At 47.1% G+C, this 16,206-nt stretch overlaps 1 protein-coding gene across 1 annotated transcript; it reads left to right on the forward strand.

Annotated features, from left to right (window-relative positions):
• The first annotated feature begins 277 nt into the window (after positions 1 to 277).
• Positions 278 to 15,894, forward strand: LRRC58 (leucine rich repeat containing 58). The gene is made up of 4 exons (XM_042810759.1): positions 278 to 771; positions 8,190 to 8,318; positions 9,582 to 9,859; positions 11,215 to 15,894. The coding sequence occupies exons 1-4, from the start codon at positions 278 to 280 to the stop codon at positions 11,421 to 11,423; spliced, it is 1,110 nt and encodes a 369-aa protein (XP_042666693.1). The 3' UTR covers positions 11,424 to 15,894.
• Positions 15,895 to 16,206: the final 312 nt, after the last annotated feature.

Genomic DNA, 16,206 nt, shown 5'->3' on the forward strand with positions numbered 1-16,206 from the left:
GTCCCTCGGCGCTAACGGCATCCCACCCCGCACGCCTCTCCTCAGGCGCTCCTCCCTCGCATGCTCGCTCCGGGCCAGCGGCAGGGTCTGCGCCTCCCCTGTGGCGGCCGAGAAGCCCCGAAACATGAATACGAACGCTCTGGCCCCTTCGGCCTCGGTCGCCACTCCCCCCTCAGCGGGCGGCGGGCCCGGGATCGAGCACGGCCTTAGAGAGTGGCGGTGCTATTCAGGTTCCTGGGCGGACGGAGTGGAGGGGCGCTCGGGGACGGCGAGCGGGATGGCGGCGGCGGGCGGTGCGGCCGCGGAGCCGCAGCTGGAGCCGCCTCGGCAGGGCCCGGCGGAGGGCGAGGAGGCGGCGGCAGCCGAGCTGGCTGCCGAGCTGGCGGCGCGGCGCAGCGCGGAAGCGCGACGGCTGGTGCTGTCGCCGCGGCGGCTGTGGGGCCCACTGCCCGCCGGGCTGTCGCAGTGGTTCCCGGCGCTGGAGGTGCTGGATGTGAGCGGGACGGGGCTGGCGGAGCTGGGCGAGGAGCTGCTGGCCCTACCGCGCCTGCACACGTTGCTGGCCAAGAACAACCGGCTGGGCGGGCCCGGCTCGCTGCCCAAGGCGCTGGGGCAGGCCCCGCTGAGCCGCTCCCTGCGCGTCCTCAACCTCAGCGGCAACCGCTTCGCCGAGCTACCGCCCGCCCTGCTGGGCCTCCGGGGGTTGCAGAGCCTCAGCCTCGGCGGCAACCGCCTGCACGGCATCCCGCCCGACATCCAGGAGCTCCGCAGGTGAGCGGCCGCGGCCCCGGAGCGGCGCGGGCGGTGGGCTCGGCTGTCCTCGGGCACCTCTGCGCCTCGTGTCGTCGTGCTGTGCCGAGCTGTGCCTGCCCTGCTTTCGCTGTTCCGCAGCCCTTCGAAGCCCCGGCCTTCGGTGTGGGCCACACTGATGGCAGTGTGGTTGGTATGAGCTCCGTGTTTTGGTTTTAATACCTCCGGGGGAGAGAGAAGCCGAGCCTCAGGTCTGGTGTAGCTCACGGCTGATGGGCAGCGCGGGAGGATGAAGATCTGATTGTGGCTTATGCAAATGCCAGGGCCTCTTTGCTGATGCAGCAGCAGTCTCATTAGGGTGCTTACTTGTGTTTTGGTATTATTTCTCTCCACCCATCTAATTTGTATGGATCTGATGGGTCTGAAGCGCAGAGCCCTGGGCTGCGCCTCGGGGTCATGGCACATCTGGTGCCGGGGCCTGATCAGAGTGCTGCAGGCCAGTGACGCAGAGATTGAGGGCTGAATCATGGTAACCGAGAACATTTTTAGGGTGGGAAGAGATCTTATGTAGTGTCCATGTGGTATTTATTGGCTGCCTGTGTTGACCTGGGACGGGTGCCTCTGAGGCCTGCCACAAGCTGCGGGCAGTGTTCTGACTCGTCGGTGTCATGCGGGCACCTCAGTGAGTTCTGCTGGTCTTCAGGGCCTCAGACCAACCCTGTGCTTTTTGAGACTGACCTCTCCTCACCCTGGCCCTTTGCTGAGCCTTGCTGGAAGCAGCCTCTCTCTGACGCAAGTTCCAGCAACCTTGACCCTACAAGACTGGGTTCATCCTGGTGGCTCAGCAGAGCGGAAGCTTGAGTGCATGGGGTGCTACATCCCACAGTTGTAGCTGAGCATAGTAGAGCTACTGGAACGCTGGAGGGAAATGGTTTTGTCCGCTGCAACATAATGCAGTTTGGTATGGCACAACGTGCTCTTGTTGAGGAGCAGTGCTAAGCTGGGATTGAGAGGTGCTTTGATGCATTTTGAGTTGGACTACATCCTGGGTTGGGGCTGGCGCATCGAGGGGGAGTCTCAGCTTTTTAGCTCTTCAGGAGCCATTGCTTCAGGGGCAACAGAGAACATGAGCACAGCGGCACCACCTGTGTAGGAAAGGAGGCTGATGTCAGAGATGACCTGTGTTGCCTCCAATAGCATCCATGGTAGCTGACTGGGTTGTGCTTGGAATCCGGTTGTGACTACCTCTGAGGCAGAGGCTTCTGCTGCCCCTTGCATGCTCTCAACTGTGGATATGGTTCTCTGTCTCATTTTATTTTTCTTCTAACAAAACAAGCCTCCAGCCCGGTTTTTGTCACGCAGCTGACCCCAGGAAAGCACCTGGCTGCGTCACACACACAGCATGTGGTGCCCCAGCGGACTGTGCTCTGTGCAACATTGCTGTCAAGCTACCGCTATTTCTTCCTCTAGCCTGCCCTGAAGCAGGATTCCTGTTTGTCCTGTCCTGTGGATTTTCTTTCACTGGTCATGCATGAGCCCCAGACCGACAATTCTGAGAGGGCAAATGCGGACAAAGCTATTGAGCTGTGGGTTTATCGTTACAAAGTGATGCGTCAGGTAGAAAAACTAAACTAGACCCAGCTTGTGTCTGCCTCCTGTGTAATCGCCGTTAACTTGTTGAACTTCTGCTAATGTGTCACTGTAATAAAATTGAACTTTAGCTCAAGGTAGTAAACCCCTGCTCCTCCAGGATTGTCAGCTTTTTCGCCATCAGCAACCCTTCTGCATTTGGGACTGCTTGAATAACAAAAAGGAGGAGCACACTTACTTGCCAGAGCTGGAAAAAGCAGTACTTTGTAATTTAATATTCCTCTGCAGGGGATCTTGAATGGGATCACTGGAACCAGGTAGCTGGTGACCTAACGCCCTTATCAAAAAGGGAATAGAGAGAGAAGTTGCTGTCAGACTCATCTGCCAATGAGAGAGGTGTCGGTGAAGGGAGCATGCCTGGCATTGAAGTAGGTAAAGCAAACCTGAGGAGGAGCAGAGCAGGACTGGCTGCTGTGGGATGGAGGAGTCTGCTAGTTTCTGAATTCCAGCAGGGGCCTGGCATAGGAACTAATCACACAGCTCAAGCTACAAGATGTCCATCTCACTGCTGCTGGCAAACTAAGGCATTGACTCTTCTTCCATGTCCCACTTCCCATAAAACATTTTTTTTCCTCATGTCTCATGATCTCCAAGACCACAGAGAAAAGCAGGTAGCACTTTAACTGACATGTTCCTTCTGTTGGTACTGCAGTTCCCAGGGTTAGCAGTTCTCATCTGCTCCAGCCTGATTATAGAGCTGAGCTGAATTGCAGAGATCTAAAAATACTTCTCGTTTCAAGAGAATGTCCAGGCTTTGAATTTTTTTAAAAAAAATCTTGTTAGCTAAGCCTCATGTCTTTCCTTTGCTCCACATGAAGTTTTGGAAGGGACAATGCATCAGTTTTAATGAAGATCAGGGATGCAGCAGGTAAGGAGTTTGTGTGGTGAGGCTGACAGAATGGAAAGCTCGCAGCTCTGACCTGCTGCAGGAGGAGAAACGAACTGGCAAGTGCAAATGCAGAGGCTCTGGAGTGAGAGATGTGTCAGGTGATCTTACTCGCATGAAGGTAATAAACCCACAGCTTTGCAGCAAGCTGGTGTCAGGTCGTCTTAGCATGTTCCCTGGGACTTGGTGAGGTAATGAACTGTGATGGATGAGAACCACAGCCAGTCCTGCTGTTTTACTGCTTTCAGCCTCAGCCATCTGCCCTGTCCTTGTCCCCTGGGTGCTGCACAAGGTCCTGCGTTGAAAGTGGGCAGTTTTCAGCTGATCGTGTTACCTCCTAGGCTGTTTCAGAAGGAGTGTCTGCTGATGTCCTTGTGTTTGAGGGTTCTAAAATGGGTGGCCATGATTGCTGTAGTGATGGCAGCAGGGTGGTGCTGGTCATAGCAAGCCGACACCAAGGATAAAGCATTTGCTTCTTGTTTTCTGTCAGAGATGTTTAGAAAATGCAGTGCTGCTCTTTCCTACAGATTCCATGATCTCTAGTCTGTGGTGATCTGGAACAGCCTTTTAAATTTCTGAGAAATAAATGTGAGCCCTACTGAGGGATTTTTCAGTGATATTGTGGCTGAGCCAGCTCCTCCTGCTGCCGCCAGATTCTGTCAGCAAGCAGTGTGGGTACAGTGCAAGACTGCATTGTACAAGGATTGCAGCATTGGTTGTTGCTGTGAATTTAGGGTAGAAAGTGCACTAGCTGGTGAGAGCAACCCTTTTTGCATTGTTTTTGTGTTTGTTGCCCCAAAAAAGGTGAGTTTAATGTCAGTGCTTCTAAGCATCATCTCTTCTGCAGCTCTCCCTCCAGCATGGACCTTGCTGTGTTTGCAGTGTGAGATGGTCACATGTTCTGTCTCTGGCTTGGCTTGTAGCCCCAGCAGCTCCTCTGTGTGATGAGCATCACAGACATCTCCCTGCTGCTGGTCCAGCTAGGGACACACGATGAACTGTCATGTAATATGGCTGGTGAGTTAGAAGTGCCGTCATCAGCTTCTGCTGGGTTTGGATGAAATCTCTTTGGTGAGGCAGGCTGTCAAAGTGCAGCTCTGCTGCTCTGTGGGTTGTGGTTTACTGGTGCACATTGTCCTCATGGCTGTGTGCTTTGGGGGGCGTCTTGCACTTTAAAGGGAAGAATCCTTAGGAACTCAGTGAAATGCCTTTGCTCCCCTGAATCTCCTGATGTGAGTTTCAAATTCAGCATTGCTCTTCCAGTTAATATCCGTGCGCATTGGAGCACCAGGAGCAAGCAGAAGAGCACAGAAAAGCAGCAGGCTCTTTCCAGGCATCTGCCATATGTGTTCCTTTCCTTCTGGCTTAGAAACATGTAGCAAAGCCCAGTTATACAAAGACTGGGATCAAAGGCCTCGAGCTCATCACTGGATTCATCCAAGGTCTGTGTCAAGGCTTAGATGCAATGAAAACCAGAGTATTTGCTTTTATTCATGGCATGTATTAATCATGTCAGACAAGCATACACTTAAGAGTGGTTCTTACAGTGTGGGAAACACAGCACATGAAGCTTTGATAAAGATACGGCGTTAGGAAATCTGCTTGCTGCCTCCCTTTTTCTTCCCCTCTTCAAACGTTTTGCAAATAGTTTTTAGACAACTGTTTGATCTTGAATTTGCATGTCAGCAAAGGCAGTGCTCTTCTCCCAGGAATTAACAAATCCGTAGAACAGGGTGAACAGGAGTGTACTGTGGGTTGCTTTTAAAATCCTCCCTTGCATGAGCCTCCAGCTGCTGTGGAAATTCCTTGCTAAAAAAATTTATCCTAAACAGACCTGGAGCTATTTCAGGGTCACCGTTTCTTTTTAGATTACCTATTTAGATGCATCTGTTTGATGTCGGCTGTTAAATGTTACCCAGAGAAGCATCTATAGGGAAACTGGATGGGTTGAAATTTTGTCCGTTTTCTGTACCAGAAAACGTTTTCCCCTTGAAGTGTGATGTGGAAGGGTTATGGGAATTGACAGGGCATTTAAAAATAGCTCTTGTGCTTTGAGTGGGCTCTTCGTAGTTACCAAGTGTTTGGGTTTGTTTTGTGGTACAGGACAACCTGGAAACATCAAGACATATTCCAGCAGGCACGTGCAGTCTCTTGGCATCTTGTATGTATGCTTTGTTGCCACCACCTGAGCTGCTTCATGGCTGTGAGCTTTGCCCCACTCCCTTCCTATATGTAAGAGCACTTACATACATCTGGCTTTTCTAAGTTCCTAGACTGGCTTTTGGAAATAGAGAAAAAATTGATCTCTCCCTCTGTGTGTGCATTGATGCAAGAGACCTTAGCTGGCCGGCCCTGTGGTTGTGCAGGTTAATGCTCCTCAGAAAATCTGGGTCTGGTCTGGCTGTGAAAGGTTATGAACCAGGTTTGAGAGGTTACTTAGCGCAGCCACCAAGCTATGGTCCTCCTATGGAAAGCTGTGACAAACACGTGTTGCTTTATTGCAGTCTGTTCCACAAGCTGCTGGTTGTGGCACGGTTGGGGGTTTGCTACCCGGGTGCTCTGCAGCCAGACAAGCTCCCTGACCTCGTCTCCTTGCTCCAAAAGGGACAGCTCTTATTGTGGCCATCCACTGTGTCACTGCACTGCTCAGCCTGGTCAGGCATGCCTCCTCGAGCAGGACTGCTGGAGAGCCAGCATTGCCGTAGCCTCCAGGTTGGGGCTTAGTGCAATGTGGAGTGAGAACAGGAGTAGGTGAGCAGCAACCCGTGACCTGTGGTGTGGTCAGCCTAATTCTAATTACAAAACGCTTGTGTCTCTTTGAAATCCTGGTCTGGGTCGTGGTGAGCTTTGCTCAAACAGTTCTTTTGACTTGATTTGGCTTCAGAAATGGCTGTTAGGAATTCCTCGGTCTTACTCAGCCAAGATGAGAGACTGAATCCTTCCTAGTGAGGAAAAAGTAATCTCAGAACTGACCTACTTCATGCCTTAAATGTATGGGATAAATTCCAAATTGTAAGCACAAGACTAGTCCCAGTTACTAATATGCAGACCTCTAAAAAGTGATCCAGAAGGTAGGTTAAAGGAGAACAATTTTTAAGAAGCCCTCTGCTGCCAGTGAAAGACTATTTGGTGAATTCTTAGCAACACTTTGTAGCCTGGTGCTGGGGCTTTGTATCTTAGCTAGTCACAGTGCCCTCATTACGCAGCCCTTAAAAAGAATGGACTTGAAAGCTCTAAGTCTGTTGGCAGTGTTTTGCACGCTAAGTACGTGCAGTAAGCTGATCTTGAAATGTGTTTTATGGCTTGAAAGGGATTTTGAAAACGTTTACTGCATATTTTGCTTCCCTTTTTCCCTTCCCCAGTAGAATGAGTTTGTAGTGGTTGTGTCTTCAAGCACAGAGGACAAAGAGTTAATTATTCACTTTTCCTAGGACATAGAGACCTGTACACATCTAAACCTTATTTAAACATTGAAATCCACATTACTGAAATTCCCTTGCCCAACACTTTTCAACATGAGCTCCAGCAATGGCACAGAGTTAAAATATGCAAAGGAACTGTACTGTCAGCAGTTAATGCCTAATGAGGCCCAAGCAGCCTAAGTCCACCTTGGGAAACAATGGAGGCTGGAGGAATTTTGGTTGAAATTCCTTTGTTAGGGGATCAAAATTTAATTAAACGTGTTCTCCCCTTGTACTATCTGCACAACAGCCTCCCTCCTGCCCCCCCTCCACCCCCACCTACAGGTTGTCCACGTTGAAGAGAGGCTATTCTTGAATGGTGTCTGGTTTTGCTCTGCGTGTTCCCTTGCATGTTGAGCATAGCCTCCACAAATGCTGTCCCACTTGATCTCTTAGGTGAAGCAAGATTCATTCCTTTGTTTCAGATGGTCAGGTTCAGTTTAAGGCTTAGAAGTGGCTTTGTTTTGTAGCTGCTTTGTCATAGCTGAGCGTGTACCACAATTTGTGGTGGGGTCCCTTCCCAGCCAGAGAAGTTGAGTCTTCCTCTATTTCTCTTGCACATGGCTGAGAACAGGTGAGGAAGACTCTCTGACTCCATTCCATGGGGCCTTGCAGAGATTGTATGGCAGAGAAGTCAATGGTTAGTTGCTGTCTAACATCTTCTGTCCAGAAAGGGCGGAGGTGCATGGTGAATAATGGACACTCCACTTGGTTGGAGGATTCTGCTCAGTCCCGTCTCCCATCTGCTGAGTTTTGGCAAGGAGGTGTTTTTATTATTTAGACTCAAGCTGCAGCTAGTACAGCTGGTGTCCCTGGTAGCTTTGGGCTCCGTGACATGGCTGTTCTGAAATCAGTCTGCTTGACATGTGTGCGTGCTTGCGTGACTCTAGTGTACCCTGCGCTCTTGCAGCTGGAGTGCTGTGGGTGAGTTGTATCAGAGTGGGATGGGATGCGTCTGACTTCTTCTGAAAGGCTGCAGTTCGACACCGAGGAGTCAGATGGCATCGCAGTGTGACCAGCCCTCATGCAGGGCCAGTACCAGTGGACTTTTTCAGGGGGAGCCACTTTGCTTTACTCCTGTTGAAACTGAGAAGTCATGCTGGCAGCAGCAGGAGCTGTGTCAGTGGTGCAGACTGAGTGTAGGTTGCTCCTCCTTGGAAGGGCGAGCAGGAGCTTTGCGTATGGAGCTGATGTCTTGTGCCTGTCTGCAGATGTAACGGTTGCTGTGGGTGTCTGGACTTAAAGCTCAACCTTATCTGTTGCAAAACAGCAGCTCTATTGTAATTGTGATGTGTAACAGTTTCTTCTTTCCCCTCAGCAAATTATTTCACACTTAGTCAGCTGTAAGTTCTCTTTAAGAAATGCGTGAGATGGGAAGACCTGCTGTTAAATGAGGCTGGAAATGACCTTAATGAAATAATGCAGTGCTTTCTCTTTTTCAGTTTGGAGTTTCTGTACCTTGGAGGGAATTTCATTACTTCAATTCCACCTGAGTTAGCAAACCTGCCTTCTCTGAGCTCTCTAGTGCTATGTGACAACAAGATTCAGAGCATTCCACCTCAGCTGGCACAGTGAGTATTTACTGTCATCAGCCAACAGCTGCAATTAACCCTTTGAACTCCTCCTCCTGCTTTTGTGGGTAAAAGCAAGTGGGAGAACCTATTTATCCTTCAGTGTCAACGTGGAGATCCTTAGTGCTGCAGGCAGACTGCAAAGATACAATGTGGAAATCTCAATCAAAGTGTTGTGGAAAAGAAATCACCAACTGTACAATGCTAAGTGAACCTATAGATTTGTGCAGGGAACTCTGAGGAGTACCTGGGCAACTGAGAATAAATAGCTGCCATGCTGCTGTGTTCTTAGCGATGAATGCTTGATTTGTTTTGCTTTAGCCAAAGCCTTCCTTTGTTTGCCTTTATTCTGTACCATCCCTTGTGTTCTCTTGGCATTTCTTATTCTGGGATCTGAGAAAGTTTTAGCATTCATTAAATCCCACAACACAATCCTACAGAATGACATACTGCTTTATTAAGTCTTGCATAATGGGGAGAAGAGGACACTTCAAATGCTGTATGGATAGTCTAAGATGGGAGGTGAAAAATTCAGTGTGTAGTTGTAACCCCAGAAGCAGATGGATGGCAGCATGGAGTTTTCTCAATTGGAATTTGATGGCTTATTGGGATTATTCTTGATGTACAACGCTTAATGACTCCAGGTGTCTTGTAACTTGTACTAACTTGAGAGTATCCCTGGACATTGTGCTGAAACATGCCTTCTGAAAGCCAGGGTACTCTTGTCACCCAAGCAGACACTAGCCTGGCCTGACCTTGCTAAGCTTTTAAGATCTGGTGTATCACAGCACAGGATGATGCAGCTGCAAGCAATGAAAACGTGGGGCTTCACAGAACTGGCTGCCTACCAGCATTCATCTTTAATGCATGAGGGAGAGCAGGTGACTTATTCAAAATATTGCACGGAACCATTTTTGGTGCATGCACTGGGTACAAGGAAAAATTATCTCCTGCTGAAAGCAGCCAGTCTCTATACTTCTACTTTTTTAGCGGATGGGGGGGACTGTGGGCTGTGTACTGAGAGGCACACAGCATATGGAAGACTTTCTTCAGCAGGCATTCAAGAGCTGAGCCAAGCTTTCTAGAGCACTGTGAGTGCTGGAGTAGCAGCATCACCTTTAGCAAGAATTTATGCTTTAGAAAGAAGAAAATCCAAAGGGAAGAAATTGTCAGGAGGGAGGACAGTAATCAGATCTGTATGTAATGCAGGTGTGGGATGACTTTTCTTGCACATCCTGACTGCGTTTCCATCTCCATCCTTAGGCTGCATTCCCTGCGTTCCCTCAGCCTGCACAATAACCTGCTGACTTACCTCCCTCGAGAGATTCTTAACCTGGTTCACCTGGAAGAGCTGAGTTTGCGAGGGAACCCGCTGGTGGTTCGCTTCGTCCGCGACCTGACCTACAACCCCCCAAGCCTTCAGGAACTGGCAGGACGCACAATTAAAACTCGCAATGTTCCCTACGCTCCCAGTGATCTCCCGGAGAATCTTGTCCGCTATCTGAGCTTGGCCAGCAACTGTCCCAACCCTAAATGCGGGGGTAAGTTTACCTTCGCTGCTTTGTTGCTTGCTTTTACCTGATGGGTTTTCTTTCCCCCTGTCTTGCCACGTGCTCATAGCTCAGCCAGTCTAGATATGCTGTCGCATCAAATTCATTGGCTCTAGCTCTCCTGAAACATGTCTTGAGGGATCCTGATTCACTCACTCTTCGTAGGAATGGCGTTTAAAGTTCTAGCACTGGTTTACTACAATTACCTGGAAATGTCAGACAGTGTTTCCGTTGGAGCATCGACAGCTCATCCCAGCACTCCACTGTGCTTTTATGTTCTGAATTTTCTGACCCTTCTGCTCTAAAATAACTCAGTCTGAGTAACTGACAGGAGAACTTTGGCAAACTTCTAAAATTGGGCTGCTGAACAGCAAGCTTCCTTTCCAGGCGGAAAAAGAGGGGAGCTGTAGTGCTTGGTGGTTAACAAGAGCATCTTTTTAGCTCTTGCTTGGATAGTAGTACCTGTATGAAGAGGACTTGTTGATAAGCCCGAAATCCTTGGGCTTAATTTGGCTTAATGCCTAAGCTTTATTCAGAGTAAATGATCTGTGCATTTAGCCTTGAGAAGATTAAGGAAAATCATTAATACACACCTTGCAGTCACTGTGCAGTTTGTTATCTTATCTCCATGTGGGACAATATCAAAACAGGTTCAGTAAGAAACGATGAAGGGCTGCAACTTATGTGTTGGAAGAGAAATAAATATTTCCTTTTTTAGAGCTTTGAACGGGCCTAGAATAACAGTGGATTGGTTTTCCTCTTTTCTTGCTTTTCCTCATGAATCAGCATAGCACTGCAGTGTTGCTGTGACACTGCAGGAGAAAAGATTGCTCCATACCAGCCAGGACTTGAAAGACTGCTGGAAACTTCTGAAAATGTCAGTGTCTAAAATCACTCTCTGTGACAGGAAGAGAAGGTAATTGTGCATTACAGCAATGCTGTTGCCATGGCAAACAGCATCCAAACTCAGCGTGGTGACTTCACTCAGGCAGAATAGAAGTGGAGCCATGAAAGAGAGAGGGTCTATTTGTGGACACATTTTTGCTAGCTGGTAGAAGTGGCTTCACAGATTTGTAAACAGAGTGGGTGAATTAATTCAGCATTTAAGGAGAAGCTTGCAAATTCCCAGCCTGAGATTTTTACCAAGGAGAAATGCACCAAGGAGAGAAGTTCTATGTTTCCATAGGTCCTCTGGTCCCTTCTTTTCCAGTATCCCCTCCACTTCCACATCGAGTGCTGTGTTAAATCCTAACTTAAGCCATTTGGACTACGTGCAACCACCTCACGGAGCGCATGAATTACTCCTCACACAGTCTCACATGTTACTGTGCCCTCTGCCTTTACAGGTGTCTACTTTGACAGCTGTGTCAGACAAATCAAGTTTGTTGACTTCTGTGGGAAGTACCGCATCCCGCTGATGCACTACCTGTGCTCCCCGGAATGCTCCTCGCCCTGCAGCTCTGCCTCCCAGAGCTCCACTTCCCAGAGTGAGTCTGACTCCGAGGACGAAGCCAGCGTTGCTGCACGCAGGATGCAGAAAGTCCTTCTGGGATAACAGAGAACAAAACAAGAAGACAGGAAGGAAAAGTGTATGAAAAGTAATAATGGAACAGCAAAGCACGAGCCCTTGGCCGGAGGGGCTCACAAGAAACTTTCCTCGAGTCCTTGTAGAGGGCAGAGCACCTTAGCAAGCCCTGGCTTGCTTGCTGCAGCGCTACTTAGGAGAATTAACTCAGTGGATACTGCCTGTAGGGTACCTGGGGTTGTTAGAGATGTCTGCTGTCTGGGTGACCCCCTCGTGTGGGCTGGGGAGGGGCTTTGTCCTGACTGGCAGGTCAAGAAGCTTTTAATGTGTCACTTCACAGGACTTCAGTCTTCCTGCAGAGCAAAGGAGGCTGGCCAGATCCTTGAATACTGTCGTAAATTGGGAACAGGCTAATGATTCCACGTGGGTATGCGTGGATCCCAATGTTTTGTATAGCATTTTGATTCCTTTCTGTCTCCTTTGATTTCATTTACAGATCTTGAACCCATTCACCAAATGAGAGTTGGGTTTTTTTTGTTTTTTTTGTTATTCTGGAGTAGATTTTCCAAACTCTGGTTACTGCTCCTTTGCCTGGAGGCACAGGGTCTCTGTGCTGCTGCAGACATTATAGCCATACAACTGAGCCACCTTTTTTTCCCTTTCATTACACCAGGCTGCCCTTAGTGCTTCCTCCTAACAATATTCATTTATTTCCTCCTCCTGCCTTTTCCTGTTACACTTGGAGCGCTGCTTTTTTCTGATGCCTTCAGAATATGGATCAGTTGTTCTGTTGAGACTTGATATTATCTCAGACCTGTGGCCGCGTGTGCCTGTGCACGGGACCAGATGTGATGCTCTCTAACATATGTTTGGGTCTCAGCTTGCTGAAGCTAATCTACTTTTATATCTGAATTGCAGGAAAGGTCTTAATTGACATTTCCTTTCCTTAAGCAACCATGTTCCTGTGCTGCAGCAGCCAGCTATCTTGTGCTTGCTGCAGGGCTACCATCTATCTTTAAGCTCATCTATTTAAAGCAGAGAGCACCTTAGTGAATTGGAGGTGCTGAGAGACGTGCTGCAAAGAACAGTATTTGGATTTTTTTTCTTAACACAGAGGAAAAGCCAGTAAAAAAACATAGCACACCTTGTCTGAGCATCTTGCTGGGGGTGGTTTTGAAGCCCCTTCCTTATTTGCATTTGCTCTTGCTGTGGTGGAACTGGCAGTCTGTTGGATTATTCAAGTAACGCATTTGCTTATCTTAAGCTATGTTGAAAGGAAATCCACAGAAAAAAAAAAATGAGAATTTTGAAGTATGACACCTGTCGGTGTTTTGCTTAGTGAGAGCTGCTCCTCTCAGTATTTCCAGCAGACAGTGCTTTTGTTGCAGTCTCAATATGGCAAATCCAGCTGTGCCTTTGAATGCATGAGCAGAGCAAATATTTCATGTTAAGAAGCAAAATGAACAAGCGTAACTTTACTTAACCCACTTTGGTCCTAAGGGGGTAATTAAAAACCTGTACTTCTTTCTTGCGTTTGGAAAACACATGTGCCTGTTAGGATATCTTATGGCAGCTCTGTGCTAATGGTCCTGTTTAATTATGCTTGACACTTTTATTAAAGCACTTTGATAATTCTACTCATTGTAATTAGCTTTAGTGATTATTTTTTTTAAGCTAGAATTTTCCTTTTAATGCTACCTGACAAACAAGGTCTGTGAAACTTTATGCATTCCAGTCTGTCTCAGTGTGCAGGTTTAACTTCTTGCCTTGCACTTCCTCAATGGTACTGATTGCTTCCCTGGTTCCTTTGCAGAGAACTTGAATTTGAAAGAAATTATCTGCTCGTTAACTACTGCAACTTAATCTAAATCGTGCAACCAACAAGTATATAAGGAATTGAATGACATGTGCTCTGTGCCTTTCCCAGTCATGTTCACAAGTGTGTTTTTAAGACAGGTGCACGTACAAAGCAACTGGGTATCACTTTAGGAAATTTCATGAGGTTTGCTTGGAAAGACAAACCCTCCATTTTGAAAAGAGAACAACTGCATGCTGTTGGTGAAATAGGGATTAGTGAGTGGCGGACGTTTTCTTCATCTCTTCTTTCAGATGCTTCTTCGTGTCCTGGTTGAATCTTGTCATACAAAAGCTAATGGAGGGTAAACTGATTGCAGAGCCACAATTTTAAGTTTACTGCTGATTTTAACAGTAGGGAGTAACTGCATGATCAGGAATGTGGCTTTTTTGCCAGTTACAGTGAACCACGTAAACTGAGATTCCAAGATCTTTTGAGCTCAGGGCTGTGGAGTACTGCCTGCCTTTCTTCTCTTGAGTAGCAGCTCTCTTGAAATGATGTCTTTTTCATTTGACAAAGTCAGATTTCACAGCCGCTTTGCTGCCACGGTTCCTGTTTGCACAGTAACACCTATCTGTGTGACAGGCCAAGGTGAGTGGTGGCTGGTTCTCATTTAGCTCCTTCCTCAGGTGCATTTTCTTGCCTAACCAAACAAGCAGCCCATCTCTACCCCCATTCTAATAATGCTAATAGACTAATCTGTTTTTGTAGCTGCTTTGCTGTAGCCGAGTCAAAAGTTGACAGCTTATGCAATGGATATCTATACATTTTCCACTTGATAAAACGTCTCTTAAAAATATATATGTATTTGTGAATATAGCTAATGATTTTTCTTTGTGCTGCTGGGATTTAAAGTGCAATTCAAGAAGTCAGAATTTAAAACAATCAGGGACTTGTAAGAGATATGACTCGTTAGTTGTTTTCTTTTCCCCGTGGAGGTGGATGTGAGAGCACTAGGGATGCAGGTCAGTACTTGCCGTGCCTAACATACTGAGCCTCCCTGAAATCCACATTTTCAGCAATTTTAGCCCCCAAAGACTGGAAAAGGTACTGGACAATAAAATAGGTAAGATGAAACTTGAACATTTGCTGACGGATGGTAGGTTCCTACCATCCCTTCCTTGGAGGCCCTGGGAAGCAGGCCCTGGTTTTACCAGTGCTCTGTCTTGTAGCTCTTTTTCTTTTTTGCCAGATTTTAGTAGTGCATTTCAGTTGCTTCCGATGCGCCTCTGGCTGCAGTCTTCAGTCAGTGTTTTGGTATCATTCCCCTTGTTGCTACAGCAGCCCAGCATGTCTGGCTTTTGAAAATGTTCTTAAACTGAGACACAAGTGTGTGAAGGAAAGTTGCTCATTCCATCTTCCCCGCAGGGTCTAGGGCCCTGCCTGCATTGTTCCTCTTGTGTCACCATCTCCTTGCCAAGGGGAGCTGATGCTTCTGAATGCAGGTACTTAACAGGAGCAGTGAGATCACGGGGAAAAGAAGCAAAATATCAACTTGACTGGGAACAATTTCTACAGTTGCCAGTTCTTTTATGTTTGTTATTCTTTAATAAGAGGTGAGACTTGAGGAAGTCAGTAATGAATATTTAAACATACTCTGAAGTGGCCAGATGCAGTTTTTCTTGGGCTTCTGTCCTGGTCATTTTGAGTCTTTGAAATCTTGTGTTGAATTATAATGGGAGTAGGGGGGAGGGAGAGGAAAACCAGCTCCTTTTTGTTTCTTACCCTCGTTGGCAATAATGAATGGAAGGAATTTAATCCAATGAAAGTAATGAAACTTAATCCCTGCACTGTGTCTTTGTTAACCAGTTCAAAGAACTATTTTTAATGCATCTTATTCACGCCGGGCAGATGAATTTCTGCCATCGCCACCCCCAACTGAAGATATTTCAAGTGGACTACTTCAGAATGCGCACTAATGCAGCAGTAACTCTATCTTGGAAGCTTCCATTGATTATTTCATTTGCCTGACTGACTAGAGAATTGGTCTTTTACTGACCTGAACATTAAGGCGAGAAAGGGTTCTCATCTAGCCCTCCTGTTGAATTTTTCTCGTGAGCAGTTGTTTCAGGAAGCCTTAAAGTGCCTTATGTTTTTTAAAATGTATTTTGCTAAAAATGTCTGAATGTAGAATATCTCTAACATTATTTCATTATGAGCTGTAAGACAAACTGTAAAGACTAAACCAAAAATGTTATTTCTACAGCTGTGTGTGTCCATTATTTGCCGACATCTCGACTCTCGGTATTACTGTAGCAGAACGCTTGCAGAGCTGTGTACATCACAAATGGGGCTGTACACAGTCTGGGAATGGATTAGGTCTGTTCTGTGCTGTGTAAAACCAACAGTAGGTGAAACTTCCAGAAGGACTGCTGAAACTCTTGGCTATTGGAGCTCGTTTGTAACACATCAGAGAATGTCACAAGCAGGACCTTATTTTGCCTGTGTTTCCCACGTCTAACTCCACTGTATAAAGATAGAGGTAATTAAATGGCAGGATCAACCTAAGCACAAGAGAGGGCAGTGCATGATAGAGTTTTCTAGCAATCTGGAACAACGCTAGTGAAGTTCTTGAATTGTTTTTCCCTCTTCCTAATGCGCTCAGAGACCTGTAAATCATTTTTCGAATGTAATTTTCTGATCGTGTACTGTGTTCCCATTTCTTGTGTAACGCCGTGTTCCCTTCTACATCCTTAATAGTTTTTTTGTGTTCTGTTGCCAAAATGTCTCAGATCCTGCTGTGCAATTACCAGATGTCAGTGCAGGAATGTGGTATATTGGAAAACTGGACGATGTAAAACAAGAATTACTTGATATTAACTTAATCAGGAACTACCTCAGACATGGTTCGACTTCAAGTGTAATGAAAACCTGTCAAATGGTGCAGCAGCTCCATTCCAAATAAAACACTGAGGAATCCAGTGACCTTGCCTATAGTAACCAACCTGGGAATGTTCT

This window comes from Centrocercus urophasianus, unplaced genomic scaffold (genome assembly GCF_019232065.1).
Source record: "Centrocercus urophasianus isolate 14NV4802_14NV808 unplaced genomic scaffold, USGS_Curo_1.0 seq_12, whole genome shotgun sequence".
Taxonomy (NCBI): domain Eukaryota; kingdom Metazoa; phylum Chordata; class Aves; order Galliformes; family Phasianidae; genus Centrocercus; species Centrocercus urophasianus.